Genomic DNA, 23,500 nt, shown 5'->3' on the forward strand with positions numbered 1-23,500 from the left:
TGTGTGCGGCTCAGCGCCCCCGGTGATTTGTCAGCTCCCCCGGCTAATGGGCCGAGAGATTCTCCCACCCGGGCCCCCCACTCTCAGGCTGGGGAGCCCTACTCTTCGCCTGGCCGCCCAAAGAGCTCTCCGAGGCCGTCCCCGGGACCCCAGGGAGACGGCTGCCCGGAGGGCTGGGGGATGGTGGAGGCAGGAGCCGGTCCTCCCTGGAGGCAGAGGGAGCGAGAGGCAGGGGGAGCGGGAGGCAGGGAGGCCGAGCACAGACGTGGGACACTCTGCACACGTGCCTTCAGCCCTGGACCCCCCGCGCGTGCGCACCCGGAGTGTGAGCTGGAGTAGATTCGTGGGAGAGCGGGCGTGCGTGCGGTGGTCACGGGGCCCTGGGGCAGGCCTCGGTGTGTGGGCCGGGTGGGCACGGCGGGGGCGGGGGGGCACCGTGTGTTGTCATCCGGCCTGCCTGTGCGCTCGCGTGTGTACGCATTCATGTGCGCGCCCCCGCTGGATGGCCTCCTTCGCAGCTGGCTGCTCTCGGTCTGGTGGGAGGAGCTCGGGCTGGGGATGGACGGGCTTGGGGACGGACCGCCGGCCGCACTTGCCCTCTAACCGCGCGGCCTGGGCCCTCCACAGCCGTGAGGAACGACCGAAACAAGAAGAAGAAGGAGGCGCCCAAGCCCGAGTGCTCCGAGAGCTACACGCTGACGCCGGAGGTGGGGGAGCTCATCGAGAAGGTGCGCAAAGCGCATCAGGAGACCTTCCCCGCCCTCTGCCAGCTGGGCAAATACACTACGGTACGGCCCCCCGGGGGCACCCCTTCTTCTGCCAGGCCTGCCCCTCCGCACCCCTGCCTGGGCCACTGCCGTGTCTCCCCCCCCCCCCGCCCCCCGCCTCCCGCCTCCCCCCTCCCCTTCCTCCCCGCCGCCTCCTGTTGAGGAGCTCTCAGGAAGTGAAGGCAGTAGAGGGCAGGTCTGCGGGGGCTGGTGGAGCCAGGCTGAGAAGGGTGCCACGAGGGGAAGGCCCTCACTCTCCCCCGTCCTCCCAGAACAACAGCTCAGAACAGCGTGTCTCTCTGGACATTGACCTCTGGGACAAGTTCAGTGAACTCTCCACCAAGTGCATCATTAAGACTGTGGAGTTCGCCAAGCAGCTTCCCGGCTTCACCACCCTCACCATTGCGGACCAGATCACCCTTCTCAAGGCTGCCTGCCTGGACATCCTGGTGAGGGTCTGCACCCTGCCCACCTGGGCACTACCCCCGTGTCCTTGGAGGATGTCCTGCCACTCCAATAACCACCTCCCTAAACGTCCATCTGGAATCGACCTGCCCAAATGCCCACCCACCCAAATAGCCACCCTTCCTCTCCCCCACGTGTCCACCTGCCCACTTAGCCACTCAGCCCCCGGATGTGCACTGGGTCACCCATATAGCTATACACGCATCCATCCACCCTCAGCCCATCTTTCCATCGGACCTTCCTTCCAACCACCCATCTTCCCATCTATTCAGTCTAATAAAGATTCACCTGGGACCCTGTGTGGCCAGGCCTTGAACTGGGTGTCAGGAACAGAGGTGAACACACCACTGTCCCCTCTCGAAAATCTTCTATTGGTGGAGGCAACAGATATGTAAACAGAGCTTGCAAAACTGTGATAAGCGCTGGCTGGAGATGGGGGAGGGCTGTCCCCTCCCTGAAGGACAGAGAGCCACACTGCTGGACCCTAGGGAGGGCGCCCCAGAGGAGGTAGCATCTAGGGGTTTGTAGAAGGGGCGTGTGAAAGGCCTGCTGGGGTGGGACCAGCTGGATTCGGGGGACTGCAGGGCATCTGGAGGCAGGATGGGGGCGGATGGGATTGTCAAATCCAGGGCTGGAGGGAGAACTGTCCTCCCTGTCTTCCCTGATGGGCTCAGCCCACCTGTTCCTTCTGGACCACCTCCAAGGTGGTCGAGATGTGGAATGTTGTGGTGGGATGTGACCAGGTTGCTCTTCCTGATAGGGGTGGGGTGGGAGGTGGGATGCAAGAGGCAGGATCAGGGTTTGAGAGAGCTGAAGACAATATACATTTATGGAGCTCTTGTTGCGTACCCAGTCCTGGGAACTGTAGACATAAATCCACTGTGGTCTTTGCCTTCTTGGAAATTCTAGTTTCCCTCTTAATTCTCTGCATGGAGGCAGGATGAGCTCGATCCGCTGTCTTAATACGGAAGCCACTGGTCATGTGTGGCTATTTAAATTTAAATTAATTAAAATTAAATTCAGCTTTTCAGTTGCACTTGCCACATTTCAAGTGCCCAGCGGCCACACTGTGGCCGGTGGCTACTGTATTACATGGTGCAGGCGTAGAGTGTGTCCAGCATTGCAGAAGGTTCTATGGGACAGCACTGGTCTGGCTGCCCGCCAGGTGGTCCTCGGGGGTTGCTGGTGCTAGAAGTGCTGGGGGATGTGAGTTCCTGAACTCGAGAACCCTCTGCATCCAGATCCTGCGGATCTGCACGCGGTACACGCCCGAGCAGGACACAATGACCTTCTCGGATGGGCTGACCCTGAACCGGACCCAGATGCACAATGCCGGCTTCGGCCCTCTCACGGACCTGGTCTTCGCCTTCGCCAACCAGCTGCTGCCCCTGGAGATGGATGATGCTGAGACAGGGCTGCTCAGTGCCATCTGCCTCATCTGTGGAGGTGGGCAGGGGGCCTGGGTCTGGGGGCCAGGCCCAGGGTGGTGGTACAACCCCCAGAGCCTCTCCCGGGGAGAAGCTCAGGGATCATCAGATCAGAAAGGGACCTGTCAGACCCTTGTCAGACCCCTGTTAGAGGGGGAAACCGAGTCTCAGAGGAGCAGGGTCTGGTCTGCAGCCACACGGCAAGGGAGTCGTGATGGAGACCTGGATTCTGGTTCCCTGTTCCCAGGCAGTGCTCCTTGTAGGGGGCTTAGGAGTGAGGACTGGAAGGTCAGACCACCCAGGTTCAAATCCTGGCCAATGTGTGACCTTTAACAGGTTGCTGAACTTCTCTGAGCCTCTATTTCTGTAAAATGGGGGCAGTAATGGTCTTCCCCTCATAAAGTTGATGGGAGGATTAGGAGGTAATAAATAAGGCACAGTGTGCCCAGAATAAGACCCAGTAAAAATGTTGGCTGCTGTTATTATTTTATTATTATGAGTTCTACCTTATCAGGCTGGTGTCCAGAATAATGGGCAGGAGTGGGAGACCTGTCTCTGATGGCACTGCCATCAGAGTGCTGTTCAGGGATCCCACCTCCATGAACTGGGCTCTCAGGGCGACCTTTGGGCAACCCCTGTCCCCAGCCCCTCTTTGCTCACATTTGAGAGCCTCGTAGGGCCTTTATGTGTGGGGACCGCCCCCGCCCCTCCCCCTCCCCCCTCCCCCCGCCCCTAACCCCCGCCCCCCAGCAGAGAAGCTCAGTCCGTGGTCTGGGCAGGCATGCCCCCTGGTGGTCAAGGCTGGAAGTGCAGCTGTGTTCCTCGCTGGGCTAGGGCAGCGACTCAGCGGGCATCTCTGCTTCCTCAGACCGGCAGGACCTGGAGCAGCCAGACAGGGTGGACATGCTGCAGGAGCCGCTGCTTGAGGCACTGAAGGTCTATGTGCGGAAACGGAGGCCCAGCCGCCCACACATGTTCCCCAAGATGCTGATGAAGATCACAGACCTGCGAAGCATCAGTGCCAAGGGTGAGGCTCCCACACCTGGAGATGCCCCATGTGTCTGCTGGGGCTGGGCCCCAACACCTGGCCCAGGACCCACCGTCCATGTCCAGGGTCAGGCCTCCTGCATCTGAGCTGACACCCCACGTCTTTGTGCCCATGTGATGCCCCACTCACCGGACCCCACCTTGCCTAGGTGACCCCTGCCTGCGAGCCCCAAGGTGGCAGTGTCATCTTTGCGTGGGGGTTAAGGGCATGGCTCTGGAACCAGACTGTGTGGGTGTGTGTGCTTGAGCAGGTCAGAGAACAGCTCTGAGCCTCAGTTTCCCGTCTGAGGAGTGGGGATAATGATGGTGTTTACAGAGTTGTTTTGAGATGTCAGTGGGAGAGTCCACAGCACACGGCGCATAGGAGGGGCCCAGTGTCAAGCCCAGGCGGTCTGACCCCAGAGCCCGAGTTTGGAACCACTTTGCCCTGCTGCCCCTCAGCCGTGGGGGCTTAGGAGGGCTGCCTTATGTCAAAGAGCTGAGCCCCGACTTCAGTGCACGGTGGAAGCTGATGTTGGTAGTATTGATCCTCCCACCCCCTCCACCCTCCCTCCTGGAGCCACACTTGCTTGTGGGGCTGGAGGAGCAGGGCGGGCATGCTGACCTCTGTCCCTCCTTTCCTGCAGGGGCTGAGCGGGTGATCACGCTGAAGATGGAGATCCCGGGCTCCATGCCACCTCTCATCCAGGAAATGTTGGAGAACTCAGAGGGCCTGGACACTCTGAGCGGACAAGCGGGGGGCGGGGGGCGGGATGGGGGCGGCCTGGCTCCCCCACCCGGCAGCTGCAGCCCCAGCCTCAGCCCCAGCTCAAACAGAAGCAGCCCGGCCACCCACTCCCCGTGACTGCCCGTGCCCCGTGGACACAGCCCTCGCCCCGTGCCCTGGCTTTTCTCCGCCTTTCTACCAACCATGCGACCCCCGCCAGCCCTGCCCCCCACCCGTCCTCCCTTCCCTGGGGGACCGGAGGGAGGCGGCGGCGACTCTTCGGACAGAGGCCCGGGCCTGCGATGGACTGCCCGCTCCTGCAGATGTCAGGGCTGACATCGGGGGCAAGGACTGAGTGAGGACCCCTGGTCCCGCGCCTCAGGATGGGGCCCAGGGGCCTCGTGTTCATCAAGACACCCCTCTGCCCACCTCTCCACATCTTCATCACCAGCAAATGCCAGGACCTGGCTCCCCCATCCTCAGAACTCGCAAGCCATTGCCCCCCCGTTGGGGAACCCCCCTGCCTCGGTTGGTGACAGAGGGGGTGGGCCGGGGTGGGGGATTCCCCCTGTACATACCCTGCCGTACCAACCCCCAGGTATTAATTCTTGCTGGTTTTGTTTTTATTTTAATTTTTTTTTTTTTGGTTTTGATTTTTTTAATAAGAATTTTCATTTTAAGCACATTTATACTGAAGGAATCTGTGCGGTGTATTGGGGGGAGCTGGATTCAGAACTGGAGGGGGGTGGGTCCTGGGGGAGGGGAGTGGCTCAGAAGGGGCTCCCCCTCTCTAAGTCCCTGTGCCCCCTAAGCCCTCCTCCCCAGCCTTTTCCTCATCAGTTTTCTCTTTAAAACTGTGAAGTACTAACTTTCCGAGGCCTGCCCTCCCCTCTCCCTCTGCCTAACCACTGGGCGTGGACAGTTTCCCCGGCAACCCCTGGAAGGAGGGGGCTCCCCCAAGAGATGGGGCAGGGGCAAAGCAAGGGGGCCTCAGAACATAAAGGCGTGTGTTTCTCAGCCTCGTGTCCTTGGCAGTGCTGCCTCCTCGCCAGAGCCCACATCATCGAAGCCCTCCAGCCCCATCCCGCGCCCCGTGAAGGCGCTGGCCAGGGGGTCCGAGCTGCCCCTGCCCCCCAGCCTCACAGCCACCAGCACCGCCCGCAGGGCCCCCAGACACACAGACACACACACACACAAACACACACAGTGGACAGACGGGCCGGCAGACACTTGTGGCCTGAGTTCCTCCATTTCCCTGGCCTACCCCACCCCCGTGCCCCCTCATTGCCCCGCAGGACGGGCCTACAGGGGGCCCCCTCCCATCGCCCCTGCACCCCCGGGTTGGGGGAGCTGGCTCTGCCCTGCCCTCCTTGCCCCGGGGTTGGGGTCTCATCCCCCCAGAGCCCGCTGGTGCACCTGTTACTGTTGGACTTTCCACTGAGATCTACTGGATAAAGAATAAAGTTATATTTATTCTACACATGCCTCAGAGCCTCGCTGCCTCGCTGCCTTCTCTCGGTGTCTGGGCAGGGGCTGGGGGTCAGCTGTGGGCACTGGGGGGGGGGGCAAGCCGCCTTTGGAGCCTGCCTTGCTGTGCTGGGATCTTTGGAGACCCTATGGAAGGAGATGGGCCTGCCCTTAGAAAGCCCTTGGTCTAGGGGCTTTCACAGCCCGTTAGGGACCCCAGTGTGGAGTGGGGGAGGGGAGAAAGGGAGAGACTGCCTGCGCCTTCAGGGAGTCCCCGGTCCGAGGGAGAAAGCCACCTCGGCCCTCAGAGAGTCCCTAGCCCTTGGGAAGCCAGAGGTTGAGTCTGGGGGGGGGGTCACTTAGTGGCAGAAGAGTTCTATTTTTGGAGTGACCACAGATGACCTTCACAGCAGGAGTGGCAGTTGGCATGGGGACCTGGGTCAGGGGCTCGTTGCAACCTAAGAAGAGCTCAGGATTGGGATGGAAACTTGGGAGGCCAGCCCTCTTGTCCCTCTGCCTCCAGGAAGAATTGTCCTGCCCTCCCCTGTCCGCCCCTAAGCTCACTTCTGTGGGCAGGAGGCACAGAGGACAGACAGGTGACAGGGCACCTGGATGCTCCTGGTTGAGAGGATGGAGTGTGACGGGCCTTGAGGGTCCTCAGAAGCCAGTTTTCCCCCCCTCCTCCACCACTACACATCAAGGCCCAGAGAGGGCAGTGCCCTTGCCCGTGGTCACACAGCAAGTTAGTGGCAGATCGGGGAACAGTACTAAGGGCTCCTACCTCTCAGCCAGGGCTCTTTCCTGTATCCCTGAAGCCCTTGAAGAAGCATCAAGCACTGAGATCTTGGGGGCGGGGGGCGTCTGGGAAGGTGGCAGTGGAGGCTGCGTTTGGGGAGGGTTAGCAGGGCGCCTGGGCGAGAAGAGATTCCTGGGCGGGAAGAGTTCCTTCCACGGGGGTCCACCTGCCATTTCTACTTTAGCCATCAGGTGGAGCCAGATCCTCACTTATGTCACAGTCTGGCCCAGGCTGGAGCGGGTGCTGAGGACAGAGGCTCTCTTCCTCTAGCAAATATTTTCTAACACTTTCTAACAGGTTTCTTTATGAACCTGACATAATTTAACATAACATACCAAACACATGCTTTAAAAAGTCACCATGCTGTCACACTATATTGTAAAGGAGAAATTCAGGGAAAGTACTGTGAATTTCCATGTGTCAATGCTTGGGCCCAATCATTGGGCAGATAGGACACAGTCCTATGCTTGCTTCTATTTTGAACGAACATTTGGATTTAAAAGAAGTAAGAAGGTCAGAAGCTATTCTGTAGAAGGATCCTAGGAAAATTAAAGAGTATGGGTGGATAAAAACCAATAACGAGGGCTTCCCTGGTGGCGCAGTGGTTGAGAATCTGCCTGCCAATGCAGGGGATGCGGGTTCGAGCCCTGGTCTGGGAAGATCCCACATGCTGCGGAGCTACTAGGCCCGTGAGCCACAACTACTGAGCCTGCGCGTCTGGAGCCTGTGCTCCGCAACAAGAGAGGCCGCGATAGTGAGAGGCCCGCGCAACGCGATGAAGAGTGGCCCCCGCTTGCCGCAACTAGAGAAAGCCCTCGCACAGAAACGAAGACCCAACACAGCCAAAAAATAAAATAAAATAAAATAAATTAATTAAAAAAAAAACAACCAATAACGAATAATAAAACCATGCAAAAAAACAAAAATCCCAAACTAAACCCTTAATGTTTTATATGTAAAACAGGGTCAGGTTTTGGGTTCAGGTAATTATAAAGAGGTTGTTCACTATGTAAATGTCAGTGGGACGTTCTAAAGGAGTGTGTGACAATTCTTTATTGTGGGGGGACATTGGCATTCCTAGCCCCTACCCACCAAATGCCAAGAGGGTGCCCCTCATTGTGACGACTAAAGCAGTGACGCCCACACTTACAAAGCGCCCCCCTTGGGATAGTAACTTTGCTGCTGGGGCTTGAGGTTGCTCTGGATGGTTCATAGTTCACTGTAGAGCAGAGTTTCTTATCTACGGCACAAGTGACATTTTGGGCTATGATTTATTTGTTGAGAGGGGCCGTCCTGCACACTGTAGGATGTTCAGCAGAATCCCTGGCTTCTATCCACTAGTTGCACCTTCCCTCAAGCTGTGACAACCAAATATATCTGCAGACGTTGCCCAATGTCCCCTGAGGGGCAAAATCGCCCCCAGTTGAGAACCACTGCTGGAGTCTGGTCATCGAGGGCTGACATGTGCTTTGCCTATGGGAGCACAGGGCAGAGGCATTTAACCAGGCCTGGAGCAGGGCTCTTAAGGCTTCCTGGAACAGGTGTTCCCTCCCAGCTAAATCTCTAAGGGGAAGAGTTAGCCAGGTGGAATGCAGAGGTAATAAAAAGCTTCTGGTGATCAGAAACTATCCCCAGCTCTGTGTTTTAACCATTTCGGGTTTCGGTTGAAAAGGCAGAACAGGTGAAGCTGTAGAGGCTGGGACGGACTGGTCAAGGCCAATTCAGGAGCTGGACTTGATCCTGAGGGCAATGGCAGTGAAGGATTTGAAGCCAGTGAGTGAGGTGTTCAGATTAGAATTGCAGGGGACGGGCGCAGAGGCTGAGGAAGGGAGTACCCCAGGCCATCGGTGACCGGCTGACCCTGGGCAGCCTCTGAAGGGGTGGAGAAGAGTGGCCAAGGGGAGGAAATGCTTAGGTGGTAAAACAAGAGGACCAGGTGATTGATGGGATGTGGAAGGTGGGCAGAGGACGGGCTCTGGCAACAACAGACGGAGGTGGCCGGGGTGGATGGGGACCCCAGCCACTAAGAGGAGAGCTAAGGAAGTTGGGGCACCGTTTGAGTTACTAGTGACCCCCTCCACGGCCCTCACTCCACTCCTGCCACACCAGCCTCCTTGTTGGCCTCCAAGACCTCCAGCTTATTCCTGCCTCAGGACCTTTGTTCTTGCCATTCCCTCCAATGGGAACGCCCTTCCCGGAGAAGCTTCATGGCTGGCAACTTGCTATGTTCTGCTCCCCGTCACTCCTTGGGGGTGTCACTCTCTCTCCCCTTACTCTTTACACTGGCTGCTGGTACAGTCTATATTCATCGTCTGCCTTCTCCACCAGAATGTAAGCTTCACAGGGGCAAGTTTTGTTCACCACTGGAGCCCAACACCTTGAATCTGCTAATACAGCAGCCACTCGCCACAGGTGGAGGCCGAGTCTTAGATACGTGGCTGGTCCAAATTGCGATGTGCTCCAAGCGCAGAACACACACCAGACTTCAAAGACTTAGTACAAGATGAAGAATATAAAACATCTCCTCGATACTTTTTTTATATTGATGGTGTGTTGAAAAAAATACTTAAAGAAAATATATTACTAAAATGAATTTCACCTGTTTCCTTTCACTTTGTAATGTGGCTAATGGAAAACTTGGAATTATATAGGTGGCTCACATCCTCTTTCTATGAAACAGTGCTGATCTTGCACACTGCCTGGTGTACACTATGTGCTCAAGAAGTATTTGTTGAATGAATATATATGGAAAACAGCTGGACATTCACATCTGAGTTTGTGTGGAAGGGTCCAGGCGGGAGACACAGAACTCACTGTAGGTGGAGGGACGGTGGCACACACCGTGAGCATGGATAAGTGCTTGGGCCTGGGGAACACCTCCAGTTCCTCATCCAGAGCAAGTTTACTGAGCACCTACTATGGGCCTGCGAGGCGGAGAGAGCTATGCATCCAGCAGAAGTGCTGCCTTGGGGCCTCCAGCTCTGGTTTGGGGGTTGGGCTGTCTGTACAGGAAGGCCTCTATTTTCTTCCCAGGTGAGACCAAAAGGCAGGTAGGCATTAATTAGCTAGGGGGAGGGGGCGCTGCAGAGAGGGAAGCTGCTCCAGGCAAAGGAACAGCATGTTGAAACACTTAGAAGCAAGATTGGGTACCGTGCTTGGTAGGAACAGAAAATTTGGTATGGTTTGGGGCATGGCAACCCTGGAGAAGCTAACGGGAGGGGGCCTGATGAAGCAGGGCCAGACGTGCAGGGCTTCAAAAGCCTCGTTCCGGTGCTGGACTTACCCTGAGGACGGAGGAGCCCCAAGGACGTAAGTAGGGGGGCTATTTAGAAAGACTCCTCCAGCTGCTGTGCGGAGCCAGGCAGGAAAGCTGAGGAAGAGGCGTGAAGGAAAGGAGGACAGAGAGGAAGCGACCAGGGACATAGAAGACTGGGGCGCTGGCAGCCTGCTCAGCAGGGCCTGGTGAAGCCCCAGAGGTGTGGTTAGATGGTGGCCCCTGGATTTTTCAGTTTGGTGCTGGCTGCTTAAGGAGAGCATCCCCACTGGGGAGGTGAAGGAGGAAGAAGATGGGGGCAGAGGAGAGATAGGAGGGGAACAGGAGGCAGACACGTAGACAGATCCTTGTATTTCCCCGGGGGTGGGGGTGGGGGTGGGGTGGGGAGGGAGGAGGGGAAGAGGGCTGCAGGAAAATGCAGGGCCAGGAGCGCGTTCTGGGGGAGGTTTCTTCTGAGGATGTTTATGGACTGGGGTAACAGCAGCAGGGTGAAGAGGGGGAAGCTAGAAAAGTCCTGCCCTCTGACCCCACTGCCCACCCCCACTCTATCTCCATGAAAGGAGGGCCCAGCCACTTTGCCCAGGCCACAAGGTCGAGAGTGTAGGTGGTGCCCAGACTGAGGCCTCCCCTCCCCCTCCCTTCCGGTGTGGGCTCCATCAGGAGGGCAGATCATCCTGTGATGCCCCTGCAGGTAGGGGGGGAGCCACCGTGGCTGCTGCTGGCACTGGATCCTGGCCCCTCGCACAGTGCGTGTCAGAGATCACACACATAGCTCACACAGGGCACGCAGATGCACGCGCATACGCAGAACGCACACGGGGTGGGCCCACACACGCACAGAGAGCCTGCAGAGGTTGGACATGTGCTTATGCACACACGTGCACAACCAGAGCTCACCCAGGATATATGCGTGCATGCACACACACACAAAGAGCTCACACAGGTTTTACGTGTGCTTGGGCACCCACAGCTCACACCGTATGTGTGTGTACATGTGTGTGCACATACACAGAGGGCCCACACAGAGGCCACGCCTCAGTCTGAACAAGGAGAGGCCCCCAGGGATGCTGGTATCACCGTTGTTTTTGTCCCCAGTAAAACAACCCGGGCTCCACCGGACCCTCCACTTTGCACTAGCTCTGCCCTCCTCTTGTCCACTTTCTCTCAGCCCTCCGCCTCCTTCCTTTTTGCCTGGATGACGGCACCAAGGACCGGCCTTAGTTCATTAGGTGTCCCCAGCTTGGCTGGGAGCTGCAGATGCTGCCCGGCGGGCCATGCCCCCTGTGTGTCATCTGCTGGGCAGGGGACCCTGCGAACAGTTGCTGCAGAGCCGCTTCTCGCTCCGGGGTGGTGGGGTCTGGCCTCTGACCTCACCCCCGCCCCAGGCAGTTCTAGATGGCCAGGTCCTGGCGGATGGTGGCCAGCGATGCCTTGCTGCGGCCGCTGCCGCCCTCGCTGTCGCAGGCCGGCGCCCGGTGAGCGTAGGAGGGCGGGGCATAGGGGTCGGGCCCCGGGCGCCTGGCGGGCAGGGCGGGCGGCGGCGGCGGGAGCAGCTGCTGCGCCTCCTCGTGCGCGCGGTTGCAGCGGTTGTCGCGCTCGGCCGCCTGGCGACAGTGGCCGGCGCGCGTGCGGCCCTTCCAGAGCAGGTGGCCCAGCTCGGCCACGCTGAGCAGCGCCGAGAGCAGCCCCACGGCGAAGTAGAAGATCACGAAGACGGTCTTCTCGGTGGGCCGGCTCACGAAGCAGTCCACCGTGTGTGGGCACGGGGCACCGGCGCACACGAAGTGCGGGGCCACGCGGAAGCCGTAGAGCAGCGCCTGGCCCGCCAGGAAGGCCAGCTCGGCCAGCAGGCGCAGCGCCACGCTCAGCAGGTAGCAGCGGCGCGCGCCGCGGCCCTCCGGGCGCCCCGGGGGCCCCAGCGACCCCGCCCCGCCGGCCGCGCCGCCCGGCTCCTTGCTGGCCCGGTGCACAGAGTAGATGACGAAGAGCACCGGGGGCGCCGACAGCAGCAGGATGTGGAAGAGCCAGAAGCGGTAGTGAGAGACGGGGAAGGCGCGGTCGTAGCAGGTCTGGCGACAGCCCGGCTGCAGCGTGTTGCACACGAACTCCTCCTGCTCGTCCTCGAACACGGCGCCGCCCACCGTGGCCAGCACCAGGATGCGGAAGATCAGCATGACCACCAGCCACAGGCGGCCCACGAGCGGCGACTGCAGCTGCACGGCGTCAAGCAGCGAGCCGAGGAACGCCCACTCCCCCATGGCGCTGGGGATGGACGCGGGGCGGGCAGTCAGAGGCTGAAGGAACGGGATCCCCAGCCCTCCGTGCCCGTCGGGGTGGAGTCAGTTGGACCTCCTCTAACTTCGAGGTGAGCCAGGGGGTCAGCCAGGCCTGGGTTTAACAGGGACTTTGTGGGAACAAAGGGCTTAGCAAGGGGCGCGGGGGCGGGAGGGGTTAGGTGATTCTCCACTATGGGCGCTGGGGAGGAGCTCCACCCTGGTGCTCTAGTCAGACACCCACGGGCCTGCTGGGTTGGACCCTGTGCTCCTCCAGAGTCCAGGTTGGTGGGAAAGAACCTTGGAGACCAGCCCCCCACCCCCCGCGGCCTCTGACTGCATTTGTAGAAGCGGAAACCCAGCAGCGCCCTCATGTGCTCAAGGATGCTTTCTGTGGGCAAGAGTGGTGCCCCAAACCCAGCTCTCCGTCGGACCCAATTTGGTACCCCTGGGAGAAGTGGAGCCAGCAGACCCAGAAGGACCCACCTCCTTCTTTCTCCGCCCATTTTCCTGCCCTTTTTACTGCAGTGAACTGCTCTCAGAATTGGGGAGCGGACACAAAGGTAACCCCACTTCCATAACTCTACCCAATGTCCTAGGTGTCCCCTGCCATCTGAGCCCAGTGTGGCAGGAATGCCGGCCCACCTTCTCCCATCTCCTCCCTGGTGTCCCTGTTTCCAGCCTCCCATATCTCTCGAGAACCTCCCCAACTCCCCCCACCCCTCACAGTCCCACAGGCCCCTGATGCCCCCAGACTCTCACCCGTATGTAACCACTCGCCCTGTAGCTGACGCTGGGATGTTAAAGCCGAGTAAAGGACCTTGGGAGATGGCTGGGACCTGTTCCTCCTGGTCCCTCTTTCATTTTCCCTTTCGGATTTTGCCGGGATGGATGACAAGACAGGATGGCTGAGAGGGGCTAGCTCTCCCCCTTCTCTTAAAGGGACAGGGTGACCCTGTTGGCTGGCTCCACCCCTGAGAACAGACCCAGGGCCACACCCCTTGCTGGGCTCTGCCAGCCTCCCTTTCCATCCCCTCACCCGCCCCCACCCCTCGGCTGTGTCCCCACCTGGAAATGAGGGAAGGGGTTAACCAGAGCTGCCTCTCTCTTTTTTTAAAAATAAATTTATTTATTTTTGGCAGCGTTGGGTCTTCGTTGCTGCGCGCGGGCTTTCTCTAGTTGCAGCGAGCGGGGGCTACTCTTGGTTGTGGTGCGCGGGCTTCTCATTGTGGTGGCGTCTCTTGTTGCCGAGCACGGGCTCTAGGCGCGCGGGCTTCAGTAGTTGTGGCACGCGGGCTTCAGTAGTTGTGGCACGCGGGCTTCAGTAGCTGTGGCTCACGGGCTCTAGAGCGCAGGCTCAGTAGTTGTGGTGCATGTGTTTAGTTGTTCCGCGGCATGTGGGATCTTCCTGGACTAGGGCTTGAACCTGTGTCGCCTGCATTGGCAGGCGGATTCTTAACCACTGTGCTACCAGGGAAGCCCCAGAGCTCCCTCTTTTATTGAAGGAAGCCTATCGCCAATAAATTCCCCCAAACTGGAAGGCCTAGGTCCACTATCAAGTGACTGTCCCCTCTGAAGGCCGTCTTCAGGGCTGGAGCGAGGTTTGCCGCCGGTGTTGGAGGCACTGGTATTTTAAGAGGCAGCAGACACCTGGTAACTCTCCTTCTAGCTCTGCCACTGCTAACTTTGGAGCAGTCACTCAGCTCTTCTGGGCCAGAGTCTCCTGGCTTGTCAGCTGGGGAGCCTGGGCCGGCTGACCTCCAAGTTCCCTTCCGGCTCTGCGTCTTAATGCTAAGGTCCCAGCCATGTTACAGAGAACAAAAAAGCCTAAGCCTGGAAGAAATTCCCTTTTGGAAAAACCTTGAAGTATCAAGAGTGTCTGGCTTTGGGACTTAAATAAAAGCTTTTGCTTCCTTCCTGCTTTTCTGTAGTTTCCAGATTTACTGTAATGAGCATGTCATTTCATAATGCGAAAAATAAATAGAAAGCAAGGCTTCTTTTCCCCCATAAGGCTCTGAACTGAGTCACCTACTGCTCTAGGTGGCAGGAGAAGCTGTCCCATAGGGGAGGAGAGTTAGGATGACCAGTGGTGACCTCAGCGGCCAGGGAGGGGACACTCCCAGGTTGAGTGCTTGTTTGTTCCCTCTGCCTTTTCAGGAGTCTGCCCAACCCACACCATTCCCCTCATCCACCTGTGCAGATGCTCCGGGCCAGGCCCTGCGCCCCACTCATCGCGCGAGTTAGCTCGCTTAGCCCTCCTGGTGAGCCGGCAGCAGGGCAGCTGAGACTCAGAGCGCTAAGCCACTTGGTACACTCACGCGGCAAGAAAGAGCAGCTCCTGGCTGCACGCCCAGCCTCACTGGTTCGGAGCCCATGTTCTTAAGCACATAGTGGAACTGTCCCCTCTCCAGCCTGGCTGGGCTTCCCAGGTGGTGTCCCAGGGCCTAACAGTCCCCAGGGCTTTGTGTGGGGCTGGTGGGAGCCATGCCAGGACTCCTCTTCGGTGACACTTTCTCTCCTTTCCAGCCATGGGGGCCTGTATAGCTTTTCATGGGCCGATGGGGACACCTGGCCCGATTTCAGGAAGGGGTGGGAAAGGTATCCTTCACCCACGCTGGCTCAGGGGCCCGGCCCAGCCTGGAAAAACCCTAGGTTAATGCTTGGGAGTGCTGGAGTTCCCTTGGGACTGGGCCTGGGTGGGGAGACACTGGCCTGGACCAAGTCCAAAGGAAAGCACATGCTGGGGCCCATTCCAAAAACAGGATGTGGCGTGAGGGCACTGCTGACCTCCCCATTCCCAGCCTCCACCTGCTTCTGGCTAAAGCTGCTCCCTGCCCCCTGCCCCCTGTCCCCCGGCCATGGGGGCTCAGGGACATACCTCATCTCCCCTGGAATGATCCCTGCCCTGGATGCATGGCCACTGCCGGCTCAGGCCACCAGCCCAGCCTGGAAAAATCCTCATCAGACCAGACCCATCTGCCCTTGGAGAGTGGAAAGTGGCAGAGCTGGTGGGCTGGGCTGGGGGGGTGGGGGACATGGAACCCATGGTTACCCTGTGCTGTCCCCAGTCCCTGATACCACAGGGCCAGACACAGGAGACTCTATAATCTCCGGGGCCCATCCTTCTTCCCAGATAGCGCCGTCCAGCCTGGGAGGAGGTGTCGCTGATGCTGCCCAGAGCTGGCGGCACGTGGCCCTGTTCTTGGCCAAATGTGAGATCGGGGGCTGGGCTCAGAGGCCTGTACGGCCCTGGTCCACGTTCAGTCTCTGTGTCCGGCACCTCACCCTGACCTGTCAGGCTGTGGAGCCACTTCCCATGCATGTCCATCACACATGAACACACACGTGCAGGCACACACATGTCGGCACCTGGTAAATTAATACTCGTGACATCATCAACACACGGCTGTATTTTCTCTCCCCTGTGTCCCTCTAACATTTAAAAAAGTCTTTTCATAAATGCTGCCTTTTAGTGAGGCTTTTCCTTGCTGCCCTAACTGGAATTTAACCCCTGACCTCCTATCCCCTTTCTCAGCTTTATTTCCTTTGCACTGACCACTTCATAACATACTTTATATTTTTCTTATTTATCCTGTGTAGCATCCGTCTCCTCCGTTAGCGTGTAAGCTCCATGAGGGCAGGGATTTTTGGTGCTTTATACACTGTCCTGCTCCCAACACCTAGAACAGTTCCTGGCACTTAGTAGAAGATCAGTAAATATGTGTGGGGTGACAGAATGAATGAAATGGGGTGAGAGGATTGCGGAAGTTGCAGAGCTCTTCTGCCCCAAGAAGATGAGGACGCTGCTGGTCTGTTGGACACTCTGGTCTCTTCCAGGGCTTTGATCACTTAGATGGCCAAGGGTCTTTGGAAATCTTGCTGTGCGTTGGACCAGTAAAAGTAATTGCAGATCTGAAGGCAGCTTGGAGTTGGCTTGTTTTTACTGATTCCTTTTTGTTTTTCAGAGCAACTTGACTGCCTGCTCTCGAGATGTCATTATCAGGAGTTATATCTGCCCAGCCTTACACGGATCAGCTGGTGGGCTGCAGAGCTTGTGAACTTTTTCTATCTGGGGGTTGTAAAGACAGAAACGTAAAGACTACAAGGCTCTTCAGAAGATGCTTTAACGGAAATCATCATCTCCTCTTTAGTCATTCCAAGAGCATCCACTTTGATGTGGGTGAGACATATCGCGAAGGTGATTCTGTGTTCAACTCTAGCCACAGCTCAGCAGCTTGGCAAACTGTCTCCTCATTTTCCACAGGTAAATTGTCACTAACGAGAGTGCCTATCAGTAGGTCAGGTGGAGGCGGCATGGAGGCTTTCTGGTGGTACCCAGAAGCGAACTTGTGCCCACCAATTTTTAGCATTTTAATTCCTTACAGCTGAAGGGGTCGGCAAAACTCAACAATTCTCCTCATTTATTATTTTTAAATTAAATATTCTTGACAGTGTTGCAACACATATTCTACTTGTAGGAAGCACGTTGTTTCATAAAACTGTTCTACAGTGCTGTCATTTATTGCCGCGTGACCATGTGTGCACACGTTACTCCTAAGTATAAGGCAGTGTCGTGACACCAGTGTTCCCTAGGTGTGAGTGTGTCTACTATCACTAGTTCATTCATAAACATGGCCGGGAATAAGAAATACACACTGCAAGAATCAACTTATCGCAAGGGAGTTCAGTGCCTTCAATGCAAATAGTAGGCCAGTGAGGAGCTGCTCTTGGTTAGTTTTATCTGTTCCAGCAGACACAGCATATTCAGGATTGATCTCTTCTCCTTGTGATGCACATGACTGCATCCTATTACTATCTTTAGGGCCAGACTGGAAAAGTCAGTCTTTCTAATGAAAGAGAATCAAGTGAATGATTCCTAAGTAAAGAAAGGAGGATCTTCATGCGATCGTTTTTTTTTTTTGCTTTTATTTTAAAAAAGTTTTAATTGATGTATAGTTGATTTACAATATTGTGTAAGTTTCTGGTGTACAGCAAAGTGATTCAGATATATATATATATATATATTTCTTTCGAAAGATTCTCTTCCATTATGGGTTATTACAAGATATTGAATATAGTTCCTTGTGTTTACAGTAAATCCTTGTTGTTTATCTAGTTTACATATGGTAGTGTGTATCTGTTAATCCTATACTCCTAATTAATCCCTCCCCCCTCCCCTTTGGGAACCCCTTCCCTTTGTTTTTTCTATGTCTGTGAGTCTGTTTCTGTTTTGTAAATAAGTTCATTTGTACTATTTTTTAGATTATACGTATAAGTGATATCATATAATATTTGTCTTTCTCCGTCTGACTTACTTCACTTAGTATGATAATCTCTAGGTCCATCCATGCTGCTGCAAATGGCATTATTTCATTCTTTTTTTATGGCTAAGTAGTATTCCATTGTGTATATATACCACATCTTCTTTATCCATTCATCTGTCGAAGGACACTTAGGTTGTTTCCATGTCTTGGCTATTGGAAAGAGTCCTGCAATGAACATTGTGGTGCTTGTATCTTTTCTGGATATATGCCCAGGAGTGGGATTGCTGGATCATATGGTAACTCCATTTTTAGTTTTTTAAGATACCTCCATACTGCTTTCCATAGTGGCTGCACCAATTTACATTCCCACCAACAGTGTAGGAGGATTTCCTTTTCTCCACACCCTCTCCAGCATTTATTATTTGTAGACTTTTTTTTTTAAGGTTCTTTTCCTATGTAGGTCATTACAGAGCATTGAGTAGAGTTCCCTGTGCTGCACAGCAGGTTATTATTAGTTATCTATTTTATATAGTAGTGTGTATATGCCAGTCCCAATCTCCCAGTTTATCCCTCCCCCACCTCCTCCTTATCCCCTGGTAACCATAAGTTTGTTTTCTACATCTGAGACTCTACTTCTGTTTTGTAAATAAGTTCGTTTGTTCCCCTTTTTTAGATTACACATATAAGTGATATCATATGATATTTGTCTTTCTGTATCTGACTTTACTCAGTATGACAATCTCTAGGTCCATCCATGTTGCTGCAAATGGCATTATTTTATTCTTTTTTATTGCTGAGTAATATTCCATTGTATATATGTGCCACATCTTCTTTATCCACTCTTCTGTTGATGGACATTTAGGTTGCTTCCATGACCTGGCTATTGTAAATAGCACTGCTATGAACATTAGGGTGCATGTATATATTTGAATTATGGTTTTCTCCGGGTATATGCCCAGGAGTGGGATTGCTGGATCATATGGTAGTTCTATTTTTAGTTTTTTAAGGAACCTCCATAATGTTCTCCATAGTGGCTGCACCAATTTATATTCCCACCAACAGTGTAGGAGGGCTCCCTTTTCTCCACACTCTCTCCAGCAATTATTATTTGTTGACTTTTTTTTTTTTTTTAAGCAGTTGTTAACATTTAATGAATCTTCTACCAGGTGGCTTCAAGCTACTAGGACACATGCCCCACCCACACCCTTAATCTTCTCAGCTCTTCTGCTGAAGAATTTGACCTTCACGATGCAGGCTGCTTTGGGAGCTTTCCCTTCCTCAGAACTTTGCATTGATAGTAGCCTGATCGCACCACATCAATGATAGGAGCAGCTTGTCTTGTTCTTGACAACATTTACCTGTGTCTGCTCACCTACCAAGGTTCCACAATTTATCACGGTTGAGAGCTGGGCAGAAGCTCTGGTTCCTCTTTAAGTGGTAATGCCAGATAACAACTTTCCCAAAGTATCCTGGGTGATATTTGTGGAAGTTGATCCTGTGGTGATGCATGCCACCAGCATTACCCCGGCCTCCTGTGTGCTCCTGGTGTTTGCTGTTGCAGCTGTGGCTGTATCTCGTGTGGCCCTAAATTTCCAGGTCTCCCTCAGTCTGGATGGCTGTAGACTTTTTTTTTTTTTTTTAAAAGGCTTACTTTTTTTTTTTTTTTAATTTCCATTTATTTATTTATTTATTTATTTATTTATGGCCGCGTTTGGTCTTCGTTTCTGTGCGAGGGCTTTCTCTATTTGCGGCAAGTGGGGGCCACTCTTCATTGCGGTGCGCGGGCCTCTCACTATCGCGGCCTCCCTTGTTGCGGAGCACAGGCTCCAGACGCGCAGGCTCAGTAATTGTGGCACACGGGCCTAGTTGCTCCGCGGCATGTGGGATCCTCCCAGACCAGGGCTCGAACCCGTGTCCCCTGCGTTGGCAGGCAGACTCTCAACCACTGTGCCACCAGGGAAGCCCCGGCTGTAGACTTTTTGATGATGGCCATTCTGACCGGTGTGATACCTCATTGTAGTTTTTTGTTTGTTTGTTTTTTTAAAAATAAATTTTGTTTATTTATTTTTGGCTGTGTTGGGTCTTTGTTGCTGCACACGGGCTTTCTCTAGTTGCGGTGAGCGGGGGCTACTCTTCATTGCGGTGCGCGGGCTTCTCATTGCGGTGGCTTCTCTTGTTGCAGAGCACGGGCTCTAGGAGTGCGGGCTTCAGTAGTTGTGGTATGTGGGCTCGGTAGTTGTGGCTCATGGGCTCTAGAGCGCAGGCTCAGTAGTTGTGGTGCACGGGCTTAGTTGCTCCGCAGCATGTGGGATCTTCCCGGACCAGGGACTGAACCTGTGTCCCCTGCATTGACAGGTGGATTCTTAACCACTGTGCCACCAGGGAAGTCCCTCATTGTAGTTTTTTTTTTTTTTTAAATTTTTATTTATTTATTTATTTATGGCTGTGTTGGGTCTTCGTTTCTGTGCGAGGGCTTTCTCCAGTTGCGGCGAGCGGGGGCCACTCTTCATCGCGGTGCGCGGGCCTCTCACTATCGCGGCCTCTCTTGTTGCGGAGCACAGGCTCCAGACGCGCAGGCTCAGTAATTGTGGCTCACGGGCCTAGTTGCTCCGCGGCATGTGGGATCTTCCCAGACCAGGGCTCGAACCCGTGTCCCCTGCATTGGCAGGCGGATTCTCAACCACTGCGCCACCAGGGAAGCCCCCTCATTGTAGTTTTGATCTGGATTTCTTTACAGGTCCATGTGATCTTCTCTGCATCATTCAGAGCCAAGGCTGCCGCATCCACTATCCTAGGTCATCCTGGGTTCTTTAGGTACCAAAATGGACTTTGTATAGTCAGGGTTCTCCAGAAAACAGAACCAACAGGAGATATATATATAATTTGTTACAGGAATTAGCTCACAGTTATGGAGGCTGGGAAGTCCCACGATCTGCAACCTGCAAACTGGAGAATTGGGAAAGCTGGGGGTGTAATTCAGTTTGAGGCTGAAGGCCTGAGAACCAGGAGCACTGATGTCCAAGGGCAGGAGAAGACAGACGCTTCAGCTTAGAGCGAATTCACCCTCCCTTCACCTTTTTATTCTATTCAGGTCCTCAATGGATTGGATGATCCCACCCGCATTGGTGGGAATCATCTTAACTCAGTCTACTGATTTACATGCTAATCTTTTCCAGAGACACCCTCACAGACACACTCAGAAGTAATATTTTACCAGCTATCTGGGCATGCCTTAACCCAGTCAAGTTGACACATACAATTAACCATCACAGAGTTTTTCAATACAGCCTGCAGACAGCCTGCTCAGATTTGCAAGGATGCAGCCCATGAGTGAAAAACACCTGAGGGCAACTCCTGGAGTGGTACCAGTTCAGCATCATGTTAGAACTGGAACCCATATATTACTTTTATAACCAGAAAAAAATTAAGTTATTTTCATTTTGAAAGAAAACATGTAACATAACTATTTTTGTAAACTATAGGAAGATACAAAGAAGAAAACAAAAATCACCCAAATCTCATTATCCAGAGAAAAGCAACTGACATTTTGCTGCAACTTGCAATAGGGCCTTTCAATGCATATTGCATTCTCGAACTTTAGTGTGCATCAGGATTAGCTGGAGTGCTTGTTAAAACAAGTGCTTTTAAGTCAGTAGTTCTGGCGTGGGACCGATAATAAGAATTTCTAACCGCCTCTCTGGTCTTGCTGCCAGTCAGTCCAGGGGCCACATGCAGAGAAGCACTGGTCCAGAGTTTACACCTCTGCTGTTCCAAGCAGGGTCTCCAACCAGTAATACTGACATCACTTGGGAACTTGTTTGTTAGTAATACAATTTCAGGCCCCACGCCAGACCTACTGAATCAGAATCTGCGGTTTAACAAGATCCCTAAGGGATTTGAAACACAGGTTTGAGAAGCACTGGTTTATATTTGAGCCTCATACTGTCTGAAAGATAGCTTTTCCTCCCTACTTTATTTATTTATTTTTTCTCCCTACTTTATTGTGATCTAATTTACACACAGTAAAATGCACCATTTTATAATTGAGTTTTGACAAATTATATAAGAGTTTGGTATCTTTCCCCCCTCTTCCTAACAGAATGAGAACTTTCCTGTGCTACCAAATATTTTGGGAAAACATGACTTTTAATTGACTCTATAATACATGGTAAGTAAGGATGTGCCAGTTTAATTAGTTCTTCTATTGTGGGACATCTATGCTGTTCCCGGTTTTTCACCAATGTAAATAATGCTTCAATGAACTCTTTTGGACACAAACGTTTCATTCTTCAGACAATAATTTTCCAAAAGTGTTATTACTGAGGCAGGCAAGAACAAACATCCATTACTGTAGGAAAAAAAGTTAATGAATTAAAAAATTTGCTATGTGGGAATTCCCTGGTGGTCCAGTGGTTAGGACTCTGCGCTCTCACTGCCGAGGGCCTGGGTTCAATCCCTGGTCGGAGAACTAAGATTCCGTAAGCAGCGAGGCACAGCCAAAAAACAAATGCAGATTTGCTATGTGTTTGGGTTTCAGGAAAAATGGCCAGAAATCACTTAAAAAAATTCCACTGCAGGAGGGAGGGATGCAATGTATCCTAAACAAAAAGGCTTAGAAAACTTATTGTATCACTTATCGACTAATTTTTGAATCCCTTATTTTCTCAATAGCCATTCTTTTTAATTTATAGTTGATGTAATACATATTTATCTAAGCAATGTTGCATATGTGTAAGGAATAACTACATTCTATAAAGGGTTTAAATGTGTATAACCACGAAGTTTATTAGCACTAAAATTTTTATCTCCTAGAATGTCAGTGGCTTAAGGAATGAAGAGTCAAGGACTGAATTCACTTGGAGTCTTTTCAGTTAGCAAGTGCATTACTGATCAGGAGAGAGCTTCTAGTTTTGAGAGGGAAACATTTCTGATTTTTTCCTTTCCAAAGAAGGTTTATATGCTTTTGTCCCACCATTTATTTTGCAAACAAATGCATACATACCAGACAGGGATTTCACCTTTGATTTGTAACCTGCTTTCTTCACTCAGCAATGTCCTAAATACCTTTTCATGTCAATAAATAATATGCATGATCATTCTTTTTTTTTTTTTTTTTTTTTTTAGCTGCGTGGCATGTGGATCTTAGTTCCCCGACCAGGGATCGAACCTGTACCCCCCGCAGTGGAAGCGCAGAGTCAACCACTGGACCGCCAGGGAAGTCCCTGCATGATCATTCTTAATGAGCACCTGGTATTCCTCACTGTACCATAATTTGTTTAAACTAATTGTTTTGCTAGATGTCTCTTGTTGGACATTTAGTTTACTTTCAATTTTATTATTACAGAAACTTTAATAGGCATCTTTGTATGTGGCTTTTTTTTGCGATAATTACAGATTTACATGTAGTTGTGAGAAATAATACAGAGATCCCTTGTACACTTTGCCTACTTTCCCCCAATGGTAGCATTTTGTAAAATTATGTTGTAACCAGGATACTGATATCTTTCGTTACTTGAACTTGCATTTGCGTGTATTTACATAGCTTTTTGCACATGTCCAATTCTCCTGAACTAAATTTCTTAAAGTGAGAATTGCTGGGAAAAAGAGTTTGACCTTTTCGTCCAGGTTCTAGTGAAAGGGCTCATTTTCCATATCTTTGTCAATACCACCCTCGGGGATATGTTTAGGATATCCCTCTGTAACTCAAGACTACTTTTCTTCTAGTACTTCTTTAGTTTTGTTTTTGATATTCAGTCTATTTGAGGGACTTCCCTGGCAGAGTGGTTAAGACTCCAATGCTCCCAATGCAGGGGGCACGGGTTCGATCCCTGGTTGGGGAACTAAGATCCCACGTGCCACATGGTGTCACCAAAAAAAAAAAAGTCTATTTGAACTTAACTTTCTGGTAAGATGGGAGGAAGGGGTTAGATTTTTCTAAATTTTTTTCCCCTAAATGGTTAGCCAGTTGCCCCAATATAACTTATTGATATCATCAAGCAGTTGACTAGTTTATC

General features: G+C 53.0%; 2 protein-coding genes across 7 annotated transcripts in view; one reads left to right on the forward strand and one right to left on the reverse strand.

Moving 5' to 3' along the window:
* RARA (retinoic acid receptor alpha) overlaps window positions 1-5,890 on the forward strand; it is a 43,645-nt gene extending 37,755 nt beyond the window's left edge. For all 6 annotated transcript variants that reach the window (XM_082442505.1, XM_082442504.1, XM_082442506.1 and 3 more), the window contains 5 exons: window positions 628-788; window positions 1,040-1,216; window positions 2,474-2,678; window positions 3,528-3,686; window positions 4,333-5,890. In XM_082442505.1, the coding sequence (XP_082298631.1) occupies window positions 628-788; window positions 1,040-1,216; window positions 2,474-2,678; window positions 3,528-3,686; window positions 4,333-4,550 (920 nt within the window). In that variant the 3' untranslated portion in view covers window positions 4,551-5,890. The remainder of the gene's footprint in view (window positions 1-627; window positions 789-1,039; window positions 1,217-2,473; window positions 2,679-3,527; window positions 3,687-4,332) is intronic.
* A 5,350-nt stretch (window positions 5,891-11,240) lies between these two features.
* On the reverse strand, window positions 11,241-14,981 carry GJD3 (gap junction protein delta 3). Its single transcript, XM_082442532.1, has 2 exons — window positions 12,985-14,981; window positions 11,241-12,337 (listed from the first exon to the last, which is right to left on the reverse strand). Exon 2 carries the CDS (start codon window positions 12,205-12,207, stop codon window positions 11,341-11,343), a length of 867 nt encoding a protein of 288 aa, XP_082298658.1. The 5' UTR covers window positions 12,208-12,337; window positions 12,985-14,981; the 3' UTR covers window positions 11,241-11,340.
* Between the last annotated feature and the right edge of the window lie 8,519 nt (window positions 14,982-23,500).

The sequence above is a fragment of the Balaenoptera physalus genome, assembly GCF_965194825.1.
Source record: "Balaenoptera physalus genome assembly, chromosome: 20".
In the NCBI taxonomy this organism is placed as follows: Eukaryota; Metazoa; Chordata; class Mammalia; order Artiodactyla; family Balaenopteridae; genus Balaenoptera; species Balaenoptera physalus.